Genomic DNA, 22,365 nt, shown 5'->3' on the forward strand with positions numbered 1-22,365 from the left:
AGGCCTCCTCTGAAGCTGAGCAATGTCAGTGCAATATAGCTGGTTTCCATGAAGGCCAACACCCATCTGAGACATTTCACAGCATAAAAGAGAGGAAAGCAAAGAGGTGTCAAGGACACAAGCAATGGTTGGGGAAGAATTTGGAGGAGAGAAACAATAGAGGAAGGGAGAACAAAAGAAGAGCATGGTGAAAGAAACATCTGAGGGAGAGAGGCAGAGCAGGGCCTGGTAGATTCCAAAACAATTATGTCGAAAATGGTTGCTCAGCTTTGGAAGTTCCTTCAGAGACTAAGAAATTCTGATCAACCTCCCCCAGTGAGAGAGCATGACGCCCAACCCCCTTCACCACCTGTGACACATCAGTGATGTGGGAAAAGAATCTGAACTTTGGGATGCCAAAGACCACCACAGAACACTTTTTGGGGGAAGGGGTGAGACCTTAGGGCAATGATTCTCAAACATTCTGATCACAGGGCATTACCCTTAAAAATTATTGAGGACCCCAAAGAGTTTTTATTAAGATAGCTTGTCAACTTTTGTATCTGTCAACGTTTACCATGTTAGAAATTAAAACTGGAGCATTTAAAAATATTCATTTAGTAATTAATTTTAAATTAAGAATAACAAGCCCAGTATATGTTAACATAAGTGACCTATTTTTATGAAAAATAACTATAACTTCCTAAACAAAGGAAAAAGAAGAGTGACATTGTTTACATTTTGAAATGCTTGGCTGGCTTTTCATATCTAGTTCTGCATTCAACATGTTGAGATGTCTTGTTTTGGTTAGTATGTATAAAGAAAATCCAACCAGATACATGGTTGGAAAAAGCGGCATATTTGAATAAGTTTTCATATACTCGTGGATAGCCTTTGATACTACACCAAAACTCAACAAGGAGTATTTCTTAAACTTAAAGGTGAGTGGCCATGTAAAATCTGGAAGCAGATCGATGAACATTTTGTACTCTGTTACATTAGAGCCCACTGTGGTGTCTGCAGTTTGAATGAATCTCTCGCCCATGTATGTGGTTCTGTGACACCTTGCAATTGGTCATTCAGGAAACTTTTGCTCATTGAGTTATATAAACCTTCTAAACATTGACACAGTCCATTATATAAAACTGAAAAATATCACATTTATTGATACCACCATCAATCTCAACAGCAAAATTATTAAATATTGGGAAGCTGGAAGACACAGTTTTCTAAAATTCCAAGTTTTATCTGAAAGCTCAAAGTTTATGATTGGCAACATTCAGCTTGAAGTGGCAGGCTCACTCACTCATTTTCAAGAAAATGTCTGCCAAATGCCCTAGTCTGAATAATTACAGTTTCTCAGTCATTGTTTCAACTAAAAACAGCATTTTAGGAAAAAAAAAAAAAAAAAGGCTAGCTTAGCTTGCATTCAGGCAACCACACAAGTGCTCTCCCTGCAGCGACCACCCTCCAGGGTGCAGCCAAAGTGCTCTGCCCGTGCTTCCCAGTTCACACACACACTGTTACCAGCACACGTCCTTGAGGATCGAGAGTAATGAAAGTGATAACTACTGCTTTATCGAGGATATTCTTCAATGAAACTGGCTTTTTTTTAAAGCTAGAACTACATGAGGGTGAAGAAAAGTGCAATTTTGTGCCAAGACCTTCGTAAGTGTTAAAGCACCGACCGTGTCACCTTTCCATGGCTTTCACTGCTGATGTCAATCCAGTGAAAAAGGCACATAGCATCTTAGTCTTATTGTGACAATAGTTTTGACCTTGCTGTCCTGCTCAAAGAGTCTTGGGGATTTCCCAGGGGTCATGTACAGCATTTGAAAACCTCTTAGGAAATCTATTCAACATTTCAGCCCCTGTTTCTTCATCAGTAAGATCATGATAATGCCTCCTCATGGGGTTGTTATGAAAATTAGACAAGATAGGGTGAGTGAGGTGCCCAGCGCACAACACACTCATTAAATATAAGTTTACTTCCTCTCCCCTTTCCTCTGTGCCCCAGTCTGAATGAACCACTACTGATTCTTCATTACCCAGCTCGTTTTCTCCTCTGAAAAGCCGCTCTTGAATTTCTCAGAGATGGTTGTAAGCTGTGACCACATGTACCAGACAGTGGGATAACTGTGTGCTTCTATGTCTGTCTTCCCAACAGGACTGTGAACTGCAGAAGGCAGACATGATGCCTTACCATGTTAGTTACGGTAGCATATAGCGAGGTCCCCTGTGCCTGGGCTCTGATGAATGGGTCCTTTTCTCCCCCAAGTTGGCTGCAAAGTTCACTTCCTCACCAGAGGATGGAATCACTGCTCTCAGAGAAAGCCATAAGACTGCGTTAACAGTATGGCTGTGCATCAATGAGTGGAGGGTGTGAAAGGAGGCACAGCAGGGGCATGTCCTGGGAGGGGCAATAGTTCTCTTCTCAAAATTGGTCCAGGTCTTCCCTGGCTGAACCACTCTAAATCTCCTTGTGGGCTATGATGGTGTGACTCCAGCAGGCATTAGACACATGGCTTTGGAGTCATTCAGATGACAGCCACTACTGCAGGTACGTCAAACTCATTTTCACCGGGGGCCACATCAGCCTCACAGTTGCCTTCAAAGGGTCAAATGTAATTTTCAGAATGTAACTACTCCTTAACTAGGGGCAAGGAGCCCTACATTTGGCCCTTTGAAGGCAACTGTGAGACTGAGGCGGTCCCCCATGAAAATGAGTTTGACACCCCTGCACTACTGTATGCCCATAGGTAGGGCTTCTAACACCTCTAGGCCTTCCTTAATTCTCTCAGCAATAAATTAATCATGGGTGCCTACTTTACAGGGTTTTGAAAGGATATAAGATGCTATCTAAGCATCTATTTCCCCTCCTCTATCAACTTCCTATGATCTACACGAGTCACATGGAAAATTCTGCCTGCAGCCTCTCTTGAGTTGTCCAGTCGGATGCATTTCCTGGTATTCCTGCCTAGCACTAATTGAACAGTGTCTGTGTGCCAAGCCCTGTGCAAAATATCTTTTAAACGTTTTCCATTTCCTGCTGTCCCTGAAGATGACAAGAACAAAGGCCCTCAGTAAGGTTTCACCAAGTCCTGGTTGGAAGAGCCAACCCTCGGACCCTCTGGGTGACACTGAGGGGTCACTGATGGGCACTACAGCCCCAAAGAGGAGCAGGAAAGACATGAAACATCAACCCAGCAAAATCACATGATCTGCAGAAGCCAAGGAAAGGGAAGGCCCAGTGCTAATTAGGAAACAGTTAAGAAAATACTTCCTTCCTTACCATGAATTTAGACCTGTCCTGTCCTTGCTAATTAATTTTGGCCATGAGAGATGTGGTTTGTGCATGTAATTTAACAGACTCAGAGATAAAGGAGAGCTCACAGCTCATGCTAGGGTTTAGGAGAGGGGACTATGTCCTCTCCCCAGATTGCTCTGCTGAATTGGGGGCCAACAGGCATCTGTGAGGATCACCCCAAAGCCATGGGGGTGTTCCCCCAGACTGAAAGACCCAGTAAAGAAGAAGAAACCTACCCATGTGTCCCCCATGGAAATTCCTCACTTATTTCCCCAAGCCAACACAATTCTACCCATACAACTCTACACCAGATTCCTAGACCAGAGTCTCCCAATGCTGCATGGTGGTGATTTCCAAACTACTCACTGGGACCCACTACAGTGCCATGATGTCAATTGAGTGAGTTGTCCAATATGTCTTTATAATGACTGAATGGGCCAGAGAAGAAAACATCAGTACATCTTTCGTCAGAAAAGTACTACTGCTTGAAACTTTTTATTATATTTTCACATATCTATTTATGTATGTGTACTATACCTTAATGTAAAATAAGTCTTATTGTATGTAACAGTCCAAAAAGTTTGAAAACATTGCCTTAAAGGAAGATTGTCCAAGGAGAACTGGAGAACAAAGAAATCTCCATCTTGACCCTTGAGTGCCAAGAGCCAAGGTGTGTGACAGGAATGATGCAGAAAGCCGTCCTGGTCCCCCACTGAAGCCAGCTCCATTGAAGACCGTGGGCTGAGGTGGGGAAAATGAGGAGGGCCTCAAAGACAGGTAAGGAGGAGGCCATCCTGCCTCAGCCATAACTGGGGGCTACCTGGCTGAGCAATCTCCACTGGCAAGAGCCCCACATATATACTGGTACCTAAATGTCAGATGTGGCCATGGCCATGCATAAGGAGCCACATCACTGTCCTTCTGCTCACCACCTGGTAAAGTCTACCTACCAGTGGCCCAGGCCCTAGGCCCATCTTCTGGGACGGACACCTTTCAATGGCCCAAGATGCTTGTTAGCCCCACAGGGCCTGGACACACACCAGGGTTACAGTGTGGAAGGGAGCGCCCAGCCAGCTGCAATCCCCAGTAGCAAAGACAGGACAGAGCCTCTACCCCCCAACTCAGGTATAAGGTCTCAGTACATTTGGGAAGCAGACAGAGTGCTTGTTTTCATAACACTGATGGCAGTGGGGTCTTTGGGGCTGGTGGGGTCAGAGAGAAGACAAACTCTGACATAGGGGTGTTCTCTGAGGGTGCACACCAGTCTATAACATGCAAGTGTCTCATGCCAGTCAAAGGAGAGTTTAAAAAAAGGCTGAGAAATACTGGTCCATTTCCCATTGCATCTCTAAGGCATCAAGGTCCAAAGGCCCATAGACAGATAAATGTGTAAACAGAATGTGGGATATACATACAGTGGAATATAATCGAGCCTTAAAAAGGAAGGCAATTCTGATTCAAAAGGACAAACATTTGATTCAGCTTACATGGGGTACCTAGAACAGTCAGATTCATAGACATAGAAAGTAGAATAGAGGTTACCAGGGGCTGGGGGAGAAGAATGGGGAGCTGTCATTCAGTGGGTGTGGAGATAATGCTCACATACTTATTGAGGACTTGCTCCATTCTGGGCACTCTCCGGACACTTCATTAGATTACTCATCAGACAAAGGAAGTGATGGAAATTCAGAAAATCAGCAGACAACCAAAGCAGAGGCAACTGAAAGGGGAAAAGACTGTCCTGGCTTCTGTTGAAGGAAAGTCTGCTTTATGTCTCAGCACAAATGTACCCCCAAAAAGGGTAGGCTTTTTGAAGCCTGGGCACCTCGAGAACTGGGCAGCTCCTATTTCCCACTCTTCCCAGCAGGAGCCCTGCCCTTTTTCCCCCCGCAGAGACTGCCACCCCTTCTCCATCTTTCTAAATCCTAACAAAACCCACACTTCCCAGGAAACAAGCAGTTGATATAGTGGCAGTGGTGTCTGGTCCATACACTGAAGTGTTGAGTAACTGAATTATAGTGCATTCATATATTAAAATACTATTCAGACATTTATAAAGGTGTGGAGAAGAATATTTACCAACATAGAAAAATGCCCCTGGTTCATTGTTGAGTGAAAATGTAAATTGACAAACATTAGAAAAACATATCTGGGATGGGATTACTCTAGAAAAAAGGCAAGGGTTCTGGGGGCTTCTGGTGGAAGGGTGGGGCCATCAAGACTCTATTTCTTGACCTGGGCAACATGTATGGGCATTTCCTTCATGATTTGTTCATTAAAGCAGGGCTTGTCAACTTCAGCCCTAGCAACATTTAAGCCTGGGCATTCATTCTGGGAGGAGGGGTGCTGCTGTCCCGGGCGCGGTGGGATGTTCAGCAGCATCCCTGGCCTCCACCCTCTGTGATTGCAGAGAGCACGTGTGTGTGCACACACACACCCACACCCCCAAAGTGTCTTCAGACAGTGCCACATGTCCCCTAAGGACCAAGGTCACCCCCAGCTGAGAATCCCCGCATTAAAGCATCCATGTCTATTTTATGTACTTTATTTGGGTCTTAAATTTCACAACTTAAATTGCCCTTTTTTAATGAAAAAAAATCTGCAAGGATATATGTCAAATTATAAATAAATTAATTCAAAGTGCCAGGATTTGGGGCCACTCATTACTTTTGCCTCATGCCCCTCTATAATATATCCTTTCATACACTGAGTGCACACTATGTTCACAAAAAAGAAATCAGAAAGCTACTTACAATGTTTTAAAGTCACTGCTAATGTTTAAAAAGCAAGATTCAGAGTATCCAGTGCCCCCTCAGCCCACCTTCCCCACACAGGTGAGTCAGGTCTGCCCCTCAAGTGTGTCTTAGTCTTCAGGCAGTTCTACAAGATTTCCCCAGGCTCCTGCCCAAAGTCTGGAGACCACCCAGGAGACAGAGGGAGGAGAAAGGGGGTAGAGTGAGCTGAAGGGACATGGGGAGGAATGAGGGAGAGAGAAGAGACAGTAATGACTCTGTTTTCTGGTTAGTGAGCCTAGGGGAGCCAGTAGAAATTCTCCAAGGGAACAGGGGTCTGGTTTTGTTCTTAGATGTTTCCTCAGCCCATAGTGGACACTCAGTACACATGTGTTTAATGAACTAAATGCATGAATGGAGAACATTAATAATCACATTGTAGGGCAGAAAATGGGCAGGGCAGAAGAAAGGACAGATCACTAAAAGCTACAGGACAGGGAGCTGCTCATTGATGAAGACAATCAGTCAAAAATATCTACCACAGCCCAGGTACTCATGGTAGTTTTAGTTAACTAATTAAGGCAAAAACAAAGGAATGATAAGGATTCTACTGCACCCTAAATCATCTCTACCCTAAAGCCCTGAGACAAGGAAACCAAAAAAGTGCCCTCGGTGTTGGGCCTTCCAGAGCTCATAGTCTATTTTGGGAGGCAGGTCTTGAAATTACATCCGAGGCTGGAATGCTAGGGGAACAACTGCATGGAAAGCGGGGCCAGCCAGGCCCTTGCACTTGGGGCCATGGGTGGGAGCCAAGTGCACACCGCAGGCCGCCTTCTCTGCAAGCAGGCCACAGACCCCTCTGTGCCACGAAGGGGTTGGGCTCAGGGGTTTTCAACCCTGATAGCACATCCGACGTATTTGGAGATTGTGTAGAAACACCTATATCTGGACCCGTCCTCCAGAGATTTAGCTTCAAGAGAGAAAGAAACAAGCAGTGGATTTTTTTAAAGCTCCCCCATGACTCTAATGTGCAGCCAGGATTGGATACCCTAGTCTAGATGATCTGTAAATTCGGGGTCTAATTCTAACAGCCTCTCTCTCTAAGCATCAGCTGAGCTCCAAACTCCAGCATGAATTTCCCCTGGGAAGGAGGGGGGTGTCATGTTAATTTCACCTTTCAGTACATCTCACATCAATTTCTCTCAAGGTGTGTTTCCAAAATGAAACTACTTGATAGTAGGTGATCAGTGTTGATTTTCAGGTCACTTATCCTATATCTGCTGCATCAGAACCTCTGTGGATGGGACCCACACTCTCCAGAGGATTCTCACACACAGGAAAGCATGAAGACCACTGCCCCAGAATACGCAATATCCAGAGGCTGGACCAGAAAGAGCTCAAACACTGCAGAGCACCTATCTGCATCCTGATGCCCAGTGCTGAGAATAGGCTGCTGCTCTCAAGGAGTCACAGGGTCCTAAGTTGTGGAGCTGAGTCCTGAGCACAGACGGACTGGGGTGAGTGTGCTGGGTGCTGCGCATCCAGAGGAGAAAGAGTAATAATAGCCAGGGGAATCCCGGGTGTCTCCCTGAAGAAGGTGGTATTGCACCTCCAGGGGTTTTGAAAGATGAATGGCCTCTGAACAGTTGGATATGTTACATTCTATTATATTTCAGTTTTGCAGGGGGCTTGTCAGTGCCTCAATAGTAAGGCATCATAAAGGGCAGGTGGGGCATGCAGAGATCGGGGGAGGACAGCAGCTACGCACACAGGGTACCTGGCCCAGAGCAACGACCAAGAGGAACCTCAATAGGTTACCTATTGAGTCACCTACCTGACTCAAGGGCATTGCCCACTCCAAGCACAGGTAGTTCCCTGTCACAACCGCTGACCTGGACACGTCATTTAACTTCCCCAGGTCTCCGGGTCCTTATCGGAAGAATGAGATCACTAGCTACCAGAACACTGTTACCAATCCAGGGAAAGAGAGCTGTGAACAGACCCGAAAGAGTTCCAACGCATCTGAGAGAACTAGGCTGATGTGGGTCCCTGGGCTCAGGGTCCTTTGGGAACTTCATTTCCAACCAGTGGTGGCCTCACAATTTCTGTGCAGGGATGGCTTAGACAGAGTCTGATGGACAGGGGAGAGCTAGGAACCTTGTCCTGAAGTTGCATTTCATAGTGGGCACCCAGGAATGTCACCAATGAATGAAAATAGCAGTTTCCTAAAACCAATTCATACTTTTCAAAAAAGAAATGCAATGTAAATTATCCCATAGCAAAGAATTAAAGCTGCACATAGGTCTCGCTCTGCCAAACTGTGTCTTTCATCTATGGTTATTAGTACTAAATATTTGGGGTTGCTCGGAGAGCAGACAGAGATCATGGGTCAGAGCTAAAGGTGCCCCCGTTGTTTTCAAGCCTCATGAGAACACCAGCCATTATCTCCCTGTAGACTTGGCCATGCAATAATAATACACATATTATTTTAATTCCACCAAACCACAGGATATGCATCCTGACAAGAGGAAAACTCTCTCTCCTCTCCTTATTTATCTTTCTTTGCAGGACTAGAGTCCTGACTCACAGCCATTGTTCCTTCTCTTAATTTTGACAGATTTTTCCTCTTCCCTTTCCCCTCCTAAGATACCTTGTCCCGTGGGAATGACCGCCTTAAAGTAAGGGGTCAAACATATCTGGTGAGAGTCAGGTTGTAAGTCCTTTGTTGCCCCCCAACGCACAGGGGGAACCTCTCTTGTCTAAGCTCCACATGTAGGCACTTAGGCTCTTTGAATTTTAAAAAACGTCCTTGACACCCCTCAAAATCCTTTGTCATGGCCATGTCTAACCTATTCCGTTCCCTTTATTCCCGGCAGAAACTTGGTGTATTCAATATGGCCAGTGTTCAATAGAGACGGGCGAATGAATGGATGGATGGATGGATGGATGAATGAAATAAAGGTTTCAAAGCACACCATCTACACACCCAGATTCCTCTCTCTGTTCAGCACCTTTATGATGAGTAAAGGCTCGCACTTTATTTCTCCTGGGTATCAGTTTTAGAGAAGTGGGTAACTGTTGACATATTGCAGCACATTCACTTTTCCAAAATTTCAGAGCGCTATGGCATTTATTGTGCTGTTTCATCCTCCTCACCCCTCTACAGAAGACTGCTGAGACTCCTGACCCTGACCACAGAGGAAGAAAACTGTGGCTTGGAATAGGGTTAGTGGTGGAATCGCGGTCTCAGACCCGGAGGTGTGTGCCGAGTCGGGTCTCTCGGGGCTCTCACCTCGGAAAGTCAAGCTGGCGACCGGGTCGCTGCGCTGGTCTTTCTTCGCGCTAGGGAGGTTGCTGGCCCTCACCAGCAGGCAGCACAGCATGGTTCGGGCAGGCGCCGGGGGAGCGCAGAGGCGAGCGGGCTGGACGGGAGCGTGAGCGCGGAGCCCTGACACACGCCGAGGGGCAGCTGTGGTCTCCGCTGCGCCTCCTCGGAGAAGTCCGAACGCCTGGGAGAGGCCTCAGGGAGGACACCAGACACTCGCTGGGCGGACCCTCCCCACGCGGGTGGGGCGGGGCAGGGATCAGACGCACGCCTGTGGGAGTGCTGGTCCTCCCTCCGCTGGTCCCCGCCCGCGTCCGGAATGACAGCGCCACTGAGCCACTGACACGGTGAGCACAACTCCGCCAGGCAGCGAGGATACAGCGCACGCTGGCCCTGCTCGAGGGAGCCCCCAGCGTCCAGGGCTCCCCGCCCAGCCAGGGATCCAGGGCCCGGTACATCTCTGCGACTTCCCCAGCGGCAGCACAAAAGCTGCGTTCCTCCCCGCTGCGAGCTGGCCGGCCTGGGAACTGAGGACGCTTGGCAATAGTGGCGAAGGAGAAATGAGCAAAGGTGGGAGGAGGGGGAGAGCCAGCTTCGGGGACAAAAATGTGTCTGCAAGAAACTACGACTTGGCGCGAGCGCTGAAGGAGTGCATGGAGTGTGCGGAGCGACGGAAAGCGCGCTGCGCTGGCAGCCACCAGCCTCCGCGCTGCGCGTCGAACCCCGACCGCCCCATTCCTGCTCTTGGCGCTCAGACAGCGGGTCTGGCTGCTGCGTGCCCCGCGCTCAGACTTCGAGGCTCGAGCCCTCGCGAACCCGCCTCTGCGCCTTCTTCAGAACAGTCTGGAGTCACTCGTCTCCGGAGACAGAAGTCTGTGTCCAAACTGCGTCCCTAGAGCACAAGCGTCCGTCCGCTGCCTATTTGGTCCCTGGCGTCATCCCCTACAGCAATCTCTAGGCTCCCTCGCCCCACCGTGGGGGGAACTGGTTATAGTGTAGCTTTGGGTGATGACAGCCCTTGACACGCTTCCCCGCATTGTGTGTGGTTCCTTTCCAGCTGATGAACTTCTTCACCACAGGGGCCCTGGCTTCCCACCTCTACACCCTTACCCTCCAGCACCCAGCACCAGACAGGTTCCCCTCCCACCTCCCAAGTCCCTGCTGAGAGGCCTTCTCAGCCTAAATTCAGTGATTAGTTATCATCATTTTGCTGCAAAAAGAAATTGTAATGCCCTTTCTTAGTTTGAGGATCCAGAGCTTCATGTGCAGAAACCATAACCTGGTGAAATCCACCTCTGCCTCGTCCACACCTGCACCCTAGCCACTAAAGTCCTAAAGGTGTTGGAGAATAACACAGCTAACCTGCCCCCTGTCACTTGATAGTCGTGACCCCTGACTCAGGGGGACCCTCGCTGCCTGGCAATCACACTATATTTCCAGTCCCTTCAGTCTCCCTCTCTCCTAGACCACGATTCCATACTTTTCTCTACTCATACCTGCAACACCCCATCACCATCCTCCCTCTGCTTGCTTCCTATTCACAGAGTGGAGGACTTGGGCCCCCAGCCTCCTGGCCACCAGGAGCCTCTGTGCCTTGTCATCAGGAATGAATCTTCTGCACTCCTACCTGGCACATGGGCACTAACTAGGTCCTGGTCACTCTTACCCACTCAATGGCAAGTCAAAGGCTGTCCTCTCCTCAGTCTTAAAGTTTGTGTCTTCTCTAGCTGACTTGGGCCCTCTCTCTCCTGCTCTACCACTCTCCCTGGGGGACCCTGCCCACCTTCATAATGAGATGGGCACCTTTGCTACCTTATCTACACTGGAGCCAGGTGATCTTAAAATAAATAGGGTCACGTCACTACCCTGCTGAAAATCCCTCAAAGCCTCTCATGCTCTAGGGATGAAACCTAGGGATCTTACCGCCACCCACAGGGACGGGCCATTCAGCCCCTCACTCTGAGTTCCAGCGCCAGTGGCTTCTGTTCTGGAACAGGCTGAGCTCCCTCCCAGCTTGAAGCTCTGCTGCCCCCTCTGCCAGCAACTGCCTTCCTCCCCTGCACCCTCCCCACCCCGCTGCCCTCTCTAACTGTTTCTTAAATATAGTTGGCATACAAGTAGTTTCAGGTGTACCGCATAGTCATTCAACATCGATATACCTTACCATGTGCTCACCATGGTAAGTCTGATCACCATCTGTCACCATGCCCCTCCCCCACTGTCCTTACAGGTCCAGCCTCCCTCATCTTCCCCATCCAGGTCTCACCACAGTACTTCTCCCTCTTAGCACCGTCACAATGATAAGGAATAACTTGGCATGATTATTTGTTTGCTGTTGAGTTAGACTGTGGAGTCGCTCAAGGCCGTCTCTGTCAGCCAGGCATTCCAGAGCACAGGCAGGCCCTCTAGGGCTGGTGTTGTGGTCATTGTACTGGGCTTCCCAGAGTTCCTTCCACCCCCAGATGAGGCTAAGCCAGTGGTTCTCAAAGAGGATAGTACTGCCCCCTAGGGGGAGTTTCGGATATGAGGATTTGGGATGTATTTTTTTACTGTCACACAATGATTCCTGGCTTTGCTGCTTTCTCCCACCACACCACACCACCCCCTGCCCCCTATTCCTGCTCTAAGCTGTCAGTCAGCACGGGTAATCTGAGGGAGCATATTGAACATTTCCATGGACTCTCCCCAGGGGCTTTGACAAACACCTGGCTTGTGTCCAAGGAACAGGGGCTCCACACACCTATTCTGTGAACCAGGAACATGGCAGCTGCTGTCCTGTTTCCTGGACACTTCCTGAGGCCTCTCTTCCATCCCAGCCTCCAGCTTCCTTCCCTGGCTGCTGTTTACCACCCAGGACTCCTCCCAAGTCAGACTGCTGACTCTTCCCTTGGGGATATTGTACTGGGGCCTAATACTCGAGGGGGCTTCCTCCCAGGGGCACTTGTATCAGGAATGCAGCTTTCACGAAGAGTGTGTGTGAGACCTCCGCTTGTCTACCTCCCATACATCCTCTCCTTCTTCCATAGAAGAGTTTTACCTGGACACACGGCCACTCAAATAAAAAGACTAAATTTCCCAGCCTTTCTCACAGCCTGGTGTGACCATGAAAACTAGTGCTGATCAGTAGGATGTGAGCAGAAGGGATGCCTGTAACTTCCTGGTTGCGTCCTTACAGGGAAGGGGCTCGCCTGCCCTTGCTACGATGCAGACTATGACGCCGAGCCATCACCAAGCATGCTGTCAGCATGGGGACAACAGAGCACCAAGACAGAAGGACCGGAGCTCTGGACAGCACCGAGGGTCAGAACTGCCTACACATCCACCACGCCATGAGTGAGAGAGACTACGAAGTTCAGACCACCGTCAGGTAGGGCTTGCTAACAAACAGCCAGTGTGTATCCCACCTAATGCCACAGGTAAGGGCAGATCCTCAGCAGCCCTGAGAACTCCAGCCCCACCACAGACATGACAGGACCAGCTTAAGAGCCATGCTGTGCAGCGAGGGGGTGAGGGGACCTGTTTTTAAGCTGAGTTTGCACAGCAAGCCCAGTTTTCACTTAAGACGTCATGTGCACTTCAGTGACATTTCAGAGTCAATAGAAGCAGCAGGAAGGCAAGCAAAGCTCTCCTGCAAGGCCCAGCCCCCTCGATGGAGCCACAGGCGGGTGCTGACTGACAACCCCAAGTGGGAGACTGGCTGCCCATTTCCCAGAGAGCCTAGGACCAGGGCCTCCAAGATTCAATGAAACACGGAGCCTCAGGTTCTGTCACCAGTGACCCCCAGGGACACATCCAGTTTATAGACCTGTTGTCTTTGATAACACAATGTTTTATAACAATATTGTACCTTCATTAAACATTAGGGGCGTTCCCGTACAGATCTTGATTTTAGCTTCTCTTAAAAAATCAGAGAGGCTGGCACATGGGCTCAAATTCTCTGCCTGACACTGATCACCTGGCACCTGTGGGTGAAGCATGCCCCCCAACTCACCCCACTGGCCACCACACACCCAGTATGCACATGCTGTTCCCTCTGGCCTCACCTTAGCTACCCCACCTGCCAGGCTCCCACGGCATGTGAGTTTGTGTCCCCTATCCCCTTCCGTCATTTATTTGGGGGCCCTGCCTCCCTGACAGGCAGGGAAGGGGTACTTCTAACAGGGCCCCTTCTCGCTGTTGGCACTGGGTCAGCCGGCCTCCCCTGGCTCAGGGCTCTGTTTCTCCCCACAGCCTGACACTAGTGCCCGGGAAGCAAGCAAACCTCACCCTCCTGCTCAGTGCGTCACCCTTGAGTTGACATTCTGCACATGAGTTCACAGGACTCCTTCAGGGCACATTTGCCAAAGTCCAATACCTTCTAGGAATGTGATGACCCAGTGCAGCTTTCTGCCCTCACCCCTCACACTCATTGTACAATACGTGTCCTGTGTAAGTGCCAGTCCCTCAAGCCAGTGGGATTGAAGGGCGCCTGCGTGTCCACCACGGGTGTAGAACGCATAGGAAGTAGTGGTTCTGGCTGCAGCCATGATTACGTGGCCATCCGGGAAGAACCATCCCACAGTCCTCCATAGGCTTCCACCTAGGGCGACCTTTTCTAGCTGTCTTACCTGAGGCATGTGACTTGACCTTTCAGAGTCTGTTTCCCCTTCTGTGAAATCAAGAGAATGATAATTCACAGAGGTGTCGGGAGGATTAAGCCAAACACCAGCACCTCCAGCACAGTGTGCATTGCACAGTAGGTGTACAGTAGCTGTAAGAGCTCTTCCTGCTAACACTTCATTCTAGTGAACCCATGTGGAGAGAGACCGGCATGCAGGTGGTAGAGAAAGAGAGTGAGTCCGGCCTGGGGAGCGGGACTGAGAAGGTGTGCGGGCCCACTCACCGGAGGGATGCTTGTTCCAAGAAAGACCTGGCACCATCGGAGGGCCGCAGCCAGCCATCAGGCAGGTAGACTCCAGCTCGGAAGGGGCTGCTCCAGGAGGGACAGCCAGAGGACACAGGGCCAGAGACCCTGGGGCCCACTCAGCACTTAGCCCACCGTGCCCAGTCTGATAGGATAGTGGATGGACAAACAGAGCTGATGTTAGGGCTGACCAGGCAAAGAGCATAGTGAAAGGCTCCTTGGATGTGTGCAGTGATTTCTAATATGCATACAATACATATTAACAATAATAATGATTATAATGAGTATATGTAATAGTAATAATAGTCAACGTGTGTCAAGTGCTGGGCACTATTCAAAGTGCTTTATATGGAGTAACATAAATTCTTCAGAACCATTCTGAAGCAGGTACTGAAACTGAGACACAGAGTGGTTAAGTAACTGGCCCAAAGACGCACAGCTGGAAAGTAGCAGAGCTGGGATCCAAGATCTCAGGCAGTCTGGGTCCAGGGTCAGTACTCACAGAGATCATCCTTCTCTCCCTCTTGTTTAATGCTCTCGTCCCACCGGAATGTGACCAAGGCTGACAACTATCTGCACTCCTGAGCCCCTCTACCCACCTTCATACTGGGCTGGCTAAGCGTGGGGCCCACAGTTATACTGCCTCCTTCCTGGAGGCCCCAGGGTCCCTGTCAAGCCCACTGCAGGCTGCCCACCTCAGTGCCCCATTGCCCACGATCCTGGTCACAGCTTATCAGACCACCACGGGCCTGCCACAGGCCTGCAAGATGGCCTGGCATGAGGGTAGCTGATGACTGACCAATCCCATGAGGCCCAGAGAGGGTGAGGCGGAAGGACAGAGACCCCTCTGGGATAAGAGAGCATCTCCAGACTGGAAAGCCAGAGTGAGGGTGTCCGTGCCTGAAGAGAAAGGGAGTGAGCGACAGTGCAGACAGGGTGTGAGCCAGACCTGCATTCAAATCTGGACCCTCTCTGCTTTTACTGCTTGTCTCTTGCAAATCAAAGCTAAGACCCAATGGAGATGCTAGAGCTATAGACAGGGCTCTGGAGCCAGATCATGTGGGCTTGCATCCCAACTCCACTACTTACCAGTGTATAACCTGACCTCTTTGTGCCTCAGTTTTCTCATTGTTACAGGGTGCGGCCAAGAGGGGGGACCCCAAATGGGCATTTAAAATGGGGTCCAGCCCTGGCTGGCGTAGCTCAGTGGATTGAGCGCAGGCTGGGAACCAAAGTGTCCCAGGTTCGATTCCCAGCCAGGGTACATTCCTGGGTTGCAGGCCAGAACCCCCAGCAACCGCACATTGATGTTTCTCTCCCTCTCTCTCTCCCTCTCTCTCCCTCTCTCTCTCCCCCTCTCTCTCTCTCTCTCTCTCTCTCTCTCTCTCTCTCTCCCCTCCCTAAAAATAAATAAATAAAATCTTAAAAAAAAAGAAATGTATACTTTAAAAAAACATTAAAAATAAATAAAAATAAAATAAAATAAAATGGGGTCCAGAACTCAAGGTGTCTAGGAGATTTTAGGATGTCTTCACCCTCCCACCCCCAGGGTGTGGGTTGGGGAAAGGGACAAATGGAGCAGGGCCTTTAAAAGCTGTTTCTCATAGCAACAGCCCTGCAGCTAACCTCTGGTGTGGTCATTTAACATATCTATAGCCTTTGGCTGGTCGCTTAGATATGTTAAATAGCTGTGGCCATGCTGAGACCCAAGGGAATGGAAGCAACTACCCCACCAAGATGTGACTGGGAGGCAGGTCCCCCAAGTTACAGCGCCTGTGTGGGAGCTCGGAGAAGATTGGCTCCATGACATGGGGCCACACCTTCCCAGACTCATGATGGCAGTCCAGTAAAGCTGGAAGGGTATGAGTTTTAGCATGTGAGGCCGAGTGTGGGAGGAGTTGGAAATGGGGCTGCAGAGGAAGATTGGCGCAGGGATTTAAACTCAGACACGGCAGTCATTGAGGAGAGAACCACACGGCTTTGGCAGAGTGGGACTCCCCCTTCCCACAGCTTTGTAGGGAGGGAGAACCACGCAGCCTTGACAGAGTGGAGACTCCCACAGCCCTGAGAGAGAGAGAACCACGCGGCTCTGGCAGAGTGGAGACTCCCATAACCTTGGGAGAGAGGACCATGTGCCTTTGCCAGAGTGGGGACCCCTGCAGCTTTAAAAGGGGGAACCACCACCCGGTTTTAGCAGAGATCCCGGTGACTCAGTAGAGGGTGCTGGGAACCCAGGGAGGTCTCCCAGTCTAGATGGAGTACTAACTGGGAATAACCAGAGGACCTGAGCCATGGACTTCTATTTCCTTTCCTGAGATACAATACTCTGGACTGGGCAAAGGGTGAAGGAAGGAAGGACTGTGTCTGTTTGTGGGTGTTTTAAGGGACTTTGGGATTTTGGTGAAGACATTAGGTCACTACTTTAAGTTTGTACGGCATTAAATAAACATTTCCTTTCCTTTTCACGAATCTCTGGCATTGAGAGACGTCTTTCCTCAGGCGGCGGACATAATGGACCTGGGGGCTTCTTTCAGTAATAGTATATCATCCCAGGCCCCCCTTGTTTGTTCTGTAACATCATCTGTAAATAGGGGATGTTGATAGTTGCTGCATTTATGGTTGCTAGGAAGATTAAGCATCTACACATAAATACTTCATACAAAGGTAACTATAACATGATATAGCTCAGAGTAAATAAGTTATATTTAGAACAGCACCTAGCACCTAGAAAACACAGTATCAGTTAAATATGTCTTTCATAGGACTGTCCTGAGGGTTTAAAGAAAAGCATTGGAAAATGGTATATTGTTTATGCTTAATGAATACCATTCTCTCTCCTTGCGATGGATACATTTTCAAAATCAGAATCCTCCGCCCTGTGGTCATTTGTTTTACAATGGTGTTCCCCCCAGCCTTGCACACCCCCCACACTGGGCACCCCAAGCGCAGCCCTCTCCTGTGCTGGCTGCAAGTCTGCCCAGGTGTGGGCTGCACGTGGTGTGCTCTCCAAAGCACTGTCTTATTCGTGAGCCACTGATGCTGATAACAAGAAAGGGACTGATGGGGGGTGGGGGAGTGGTTGCTTTAGCCACTGTGTGACCTTAGCCAGACCCCTGCACTTCTCTGGGCCTATTTGCTCATCTGTAAAAAAGGATAATATCCCTGTCCTTTGACCTGTCAACAAAGAATGTCCAGCCTGAAGAAAAGTCTTATAAGAGTTTATTTGAACCAAACTGTTAAGAATTGCTGGGAAGCAAAATCTCAAAGGACTGTGAAAATGCTCTAGAGAAAGGCAGTTTTACAGCTATATTATACATTAGAATCAAAGGAGTACTAAGAAGGATCACATGAAAGTCACTGGTAGTAGATTAGGGAGGCAGAAGAAAGCAAAGTGGGGTGGGGGTTCTATAGGACTGGATAAAGAATAAAATGGAGACCTTTGGCTGGGTAGCTCAGTTGGTTAGAACATCTTCCTGATACACCAAGGTTGCAGGTTTGATCCCTGGTCAGGGGCACATATGAGAAGCAACCAAGGAATGCACGGATGGGTGGAACAACAAAATCAACGCTTCTCTCTCTCCCCACCCCTTGCTTCTCTCTGTCTCTCTCTAAAATCAATAAATAAGTAAACATTTTTTTAAAGAGTGAACTGGAGAGACACATACTTCTTTTACATTGGTAGGTACACGATACTTAACATTTACAGCACACAGAGGTGGTATGTGGACAAGAAGATAACAGTGAAGGGTTCTGTGGCCTCTGTGCTGTGCCCTGAGGGGCGGTGGAAAGACAATCACTCTGACATTTCAAAGGTATGTCCTCTTAAATGCAAAAAGACAGTAAACAGGTTCGCTTAAGGTAGACTAACCTTTGTCAAGGAAGCTACAGGCCTAGGACGGGACTACCTGCCATGGCTCACTTGTAGTTAGAAAGTTTGCGTTCAGACCATTCTATGTGGTTACTTTCATTGTGTGAGGCTGCCATGCAGGCCTCCCCCAAGCTCCTCAGGTTTAACGTGTGGCCCCTTTTGGTCCATAAGCCTCTCAAAGCTGCTGTGAGCAGAAAATGGATTTAGGCACCCACGGAGGAGCCAAGAGGTGTCCCTGTGGGATATTATGACAGGGTAGCCAAAGGAGGGGCTTGATGGGCCCAAGCCTAAAGGACCTGGGAAGGCCAGATCCGGTCTACCTGGTGCAGAGGGCTTCCCTGAAGGGCGTTTTGCTTGGGGCAGTGTGTCCCTGAGACCAGAGTCTTCCTTGTAATCATTCACCAACCTGGCCCTGGCTGGGAGAAGCAGGGTTGCAGGCCTGAATGCCGCAGGGAGGCCAAATTTGGACATGGGCTAAGAGCTTGTCCAGTGCAAGAGGTGGAATGTGGCCAGGGCTGGGGGAGGGAGGGACTGCATTCCCCATGGCTGCCTCACTGTGATGGCTGCAGGTGGGGGTTCCAGCCAGCCCCTCCCCAGGCTGGGAGCACTCACAGCACAAAGAACTTCCTTTCTCCCCAGGGAAGGGGGGCCCACCCCAAGAAGCCAAGCATCAGGAAAAGTGCAGGATCTCAGACTGGCAGATGTGGGGGAGGGACACGTGTAGATGATGGGGGAGACTGTTCCACAGACAGCCCTGGAGGCTGAAATAACGACAAAAGAGAAGCCACACCAGCAATACTTCCTGTGAGTGAAGTACTTCTGGGGTTAGAAAGTGCTTCCCCCCCATTCATTATTCATTCTCTCTCCTGCTAGGGTTCTGAACCTGGACTGGGTAGGGGGACCATAACGTATGAGGTAAGTGTGTGTGTACGGGGAGGCAGGGATTGGCAGGTGCAGGTGTGATCACACCTCTCATACTCCAGGTGTGATCAGGGAAGGAGAAGGAAAATCTGGACACCAAAGGAGACCAGACCCCTAAAAACGGAGGCAGGAGCGCTAAGATGGTCCGTCTCAGGGTTCATTTGTGCACGGGGCAGCTCCAGAGTGTGCTGCTCACAAAGCCTGCTCAGCCCTTGGCCTGGGGAATGGTGATGGGGGAGGGGTCTGGAGGGACAGGCAGCTGCTTAATGCACAGCCTGAGAGTATCCTCCCTCCCCTCAGGCACAAGGATATTTTCAGTGTAAATGGTGCTCCCTGGATTTGTATAATGTGGAGCCCAGGGCCCTCAGCCAAGCTGCTAGCTTGGGCCATGCAGGCGAACCACTGGCCTGGCCTGTCCAGAGCTGAGAAAACAGAGGAAGTGTGGTGCCCCCCGCCCCCACCACCTGCCAATTCATTCCCTCATCCTTCCCCTGGAAACATCTTGCTAAAGGTTGTTTCCAGAGGCAACTTGGGGAAACTGGTGGAGAACAGGTCAAAGCTGAATGTTAGGGGAAAACACAGCTGGAGTGTCACCTCTGGTGCCCCCTCTGTCCCTCCTCTTGGTCCAGGCTGCTTTCCTGGCCACAGGCCCATTCGGTGACTCCTGGAGAAGCCCCAAATCTGACATCCTGGAGTGTGTGTTTGTGTGCACCTGTTACAACACTTCTGTGTGTGCCCCTTGTGAACACACTCTGCGTTCTCTGAGTGCCTGCTCCTTGGAACACCACAGATGTCCTGTGCACTCCCAGATGCACGTGCTGCTGGGAGCGTATGTGCACACACGCCTCTGGGGGCAGGTAGGTCCAAGAGTTTATGAAACTGAAAGAGAAGTTCTGCTGGATGACCAGAGACCAGCTGATGCTATGATTTCCAGAGGCCTGGGGTGTAGCCAGATCTCCAGGGAAAAGGGGAACGACAGTGACAAAGGCCGTGAGGAATGCAGAGTAGGTGGAGACGCAATTCTCACACTCTTGCCCCCAGTCCTTCTCTCACAGTATGGCTCCAAACCCAAAGACCCCGCTGTGTAGCCCCAGCTCTGGCTTGGCCCCGAAGGGACCTAGGGTAAGCAGACAGGGCCCAGCCCTCACCTCCGGAAGGAAAAGTTATCATAACCATGTGGAGATCATCCTGCGGGAGATCCCAATCTGATAGGGGAGTAGGCTCCTGCTCCAGGAAGCCCCAGTCTGAGGATGAAGATACCACCCCCAAATATCACCTGAACACTCTCTCTCACTCTCTCTCTCTCTCTCTCTCTCTCTCTCTCTCTCTCTCTCTCTCTTTCTCTCGTCTGGAGGTAGGAGGAGAAAGTTCCTAGAGGTTGGTACTAATGACAGCTGTTCCCGCTGCTAGGTTTCCCCCACCCGGTGCCCAAAGCCAGGGCAGGACCCCTGGACTGGTGGGCGGCGCCTCTGCCCTCAGTGGCTCCCTGCCTTCCAGCCTCGCCTGTGACAGGGAGCAAAGGCTAAGCAGAGCGCCAGGCCCAGGCCCCGCGAGACCAGAGCTAGGTTATAAATAGGCCTGGGGCCCAGCCTTCCCGGGAGGGTTGGGGAGCTGGACAGCACCGTGCTTTGCCGCTGACAACGGGGAGAGACCACTTCTATGAGATCCCCTCTGAGAAGAGAGATGCAGGCCCCGTCTTCCAAGCCCACCTTAGCCCCAACCCCGACTCCAAGAAGCGCCGCTCAGTCACCTCTCCCTCCTTGCCTCAGTTTGCCTTTGAGTTGGTCCTGCCTGAGGACGTCTGTCTTTGCAACCCTCAAAGTGAGCCTGGCCGGGCGCTGAGCCTTGTCTCTAGCATCCCGGAGCTCTCCGGAATGGAGAGCCGCGCTATCCCCTAAGTGACCCCCACCCTCCACGCCAGGCGGGGATCGCAGGCCCCTCCTACCTGCAAACACTGCGGAGCAGTAGGCATCGCTGATGTCCGTGTCTGGGGTGTGGACGTTCTCGGCATAAAGGATGAAGACCCTCAGCATGACTGGCGCGAGTCAGGGCCCTGCGCGCCCAAGGCCGTGGAGAGGGCTGGGTAAGGTCGCGGCTGGCGGAGTTGCAGCTCTTGGGTCCCCTCACGAGAGAGGGCTGGCAGAGGGAGGCGGGTTCAGATCACTGGCTCCCTTCTCAGATCTGCTACTCTTCAAGGAGAACTGACCAACCCTGGGCGGCTCCAGGGGGCTACCTTCGGTCTCCGCCCCGCTGCGCTTACCAGGCTGGTCAGCGCGCCCTCGGAGAACAGGGGCTTCTGCTCATCTTCCACCTTCGCCACCCTACCCAGGCTCGGCTGAGCTGTAATTCAATGCTCGGGCCGCAGACTCTCCCAATGACAAGGCATTTTGCACCTGGCGGTGGAACAGCGAACTGGGCGGCGGCCGTGATGGCCCGGGGCTAGACCAGAGCTCCGGGTGCCCCTTACAGTCCAGATTCCTCTCCAGAACTGCAGTGAGGCTCAGCCCCGCCCCTGACCTTCCACCTCCGGCCTCGAGCGGAGCCAGCTCCTCGCCTCCTCCCGCTGTGGGATTCCAGCACAATCCCGCGGTGCCCGCGGGACCGCCCTGGGGAGGAAGCAACATCCCGGGGACAAGCTGAGGAGCAGGCGCTCGGCAGGCGCCTTCCCCAAAGAGAAGCGCGGCCTAAGGAATTTCATTGACAAGAAGGGCCGGCCGCCTTTAAAATTTCGCCCCCTCTTTTATGATTGTAAAAGCAACAGCTGTTACTTTTGAAACAAAAAGCCCATAAGAAAGAAATGTCTGAGTCTAGGAAAAAATAGAATTTGCATTTGGATATTTATCAAGCCAGACTTTTCCCTGTGAATGTATGTATATATGCATGTTAATTACAGTATTTATCATATATCTGAGATCTTGTCCTATTTCATGTACCATTTTTTGCATTGTTAAACATTCTTCACAAACATTTTTCCAATAGCTACATAATTTTCCATCATATGAATGTACTAGATTCACAAAGCTTTCTCTGATCATTACACATTTAGGCTCTTTCCAGCTTCTGACTATCGTATTAGTGAGAAATAACTTTTTATATAAAAAGTGGGATAGAAACCCATTTCAGTCCCCCTCTGCTAGTTCCTCAGATTGGATTCCGAGCCGTGGAAAAGGACGAGCCTTTTTTTAGGTCCTAGTACCTATTGCTACACCGCTTTCCGGGAGCTGTGTAGATGGGCACTCCCAGCAGCTGGGTGACTCACCTTCTAAAGAGGGCTACATGGGTGGGTTCACAGCTGTCTGTCGGCACGAGCACCCAGGGCGGGGAGGGTCA

General features: G+C 50.3%; 1 protein-coding gene and 1 long non-coding RNA gene across 22 annotated transcripts in view; one reads left to right on the top strand and one right to left on the bottom strand.

Annotated features, from left to right (window-relative positions):
- Positions 1-21,616, bottom strand: part of DYSF (dysferlin) — a 202,106-nt gene extending 180,490 nt beyond the window's left edge. For 10 of the 21 annotated variants that reach the window (XM_028514761.2, XM_028514756.2, XM_028514758.2 and 7 more), the window contains exon 1: positions 9,311-9,646. In XM_028514761.2, coding sequence (XP_028370562.1) covers positions 9,311-9,401 — 91 coding nt within the window. In that variant the 5' untranslated portion in view covers positions 9,402-9,646. Of the gene's footprint in view, positions 1-9,310; positions 9,648-20,980 lie in introns of those variants that run through there. The other 11 variants (XM_028514757.2, XM_028514759.2, XM_028514753.2 and 8 more) reach the window with 3 other exon arrangements.
- Positions 18,730-21,880, top strand: LOC118501126. The gene is made up of 3 exons (XR_004903721.1): positions 18,730-19,029; positions 19,665-20,157; positions 20,970-21,880. It is a non-coding gene; the product is annotated as an uncharacterized LOC118501126 (long non-coding RNA).
- Positions 21,881-22,365: the final 485 nt, after the last annotated feature.

This window comes from Phyllostomus discolor, chromosome 6, assembly GCF_004126475.2.
Source record: "Phyllostomus discolor isolate MPI-MPIP mPhyDis1 chromosome 6, mPhyDis1.pri.v3, whole genome shotgun sequence".
Lineage (NCBI taxonomy): Eukaryota > Metazoa > Chordata > Mammalia > Chiroptera > Phyllostomidae > Phyllostomus > Phyllostomus discolor.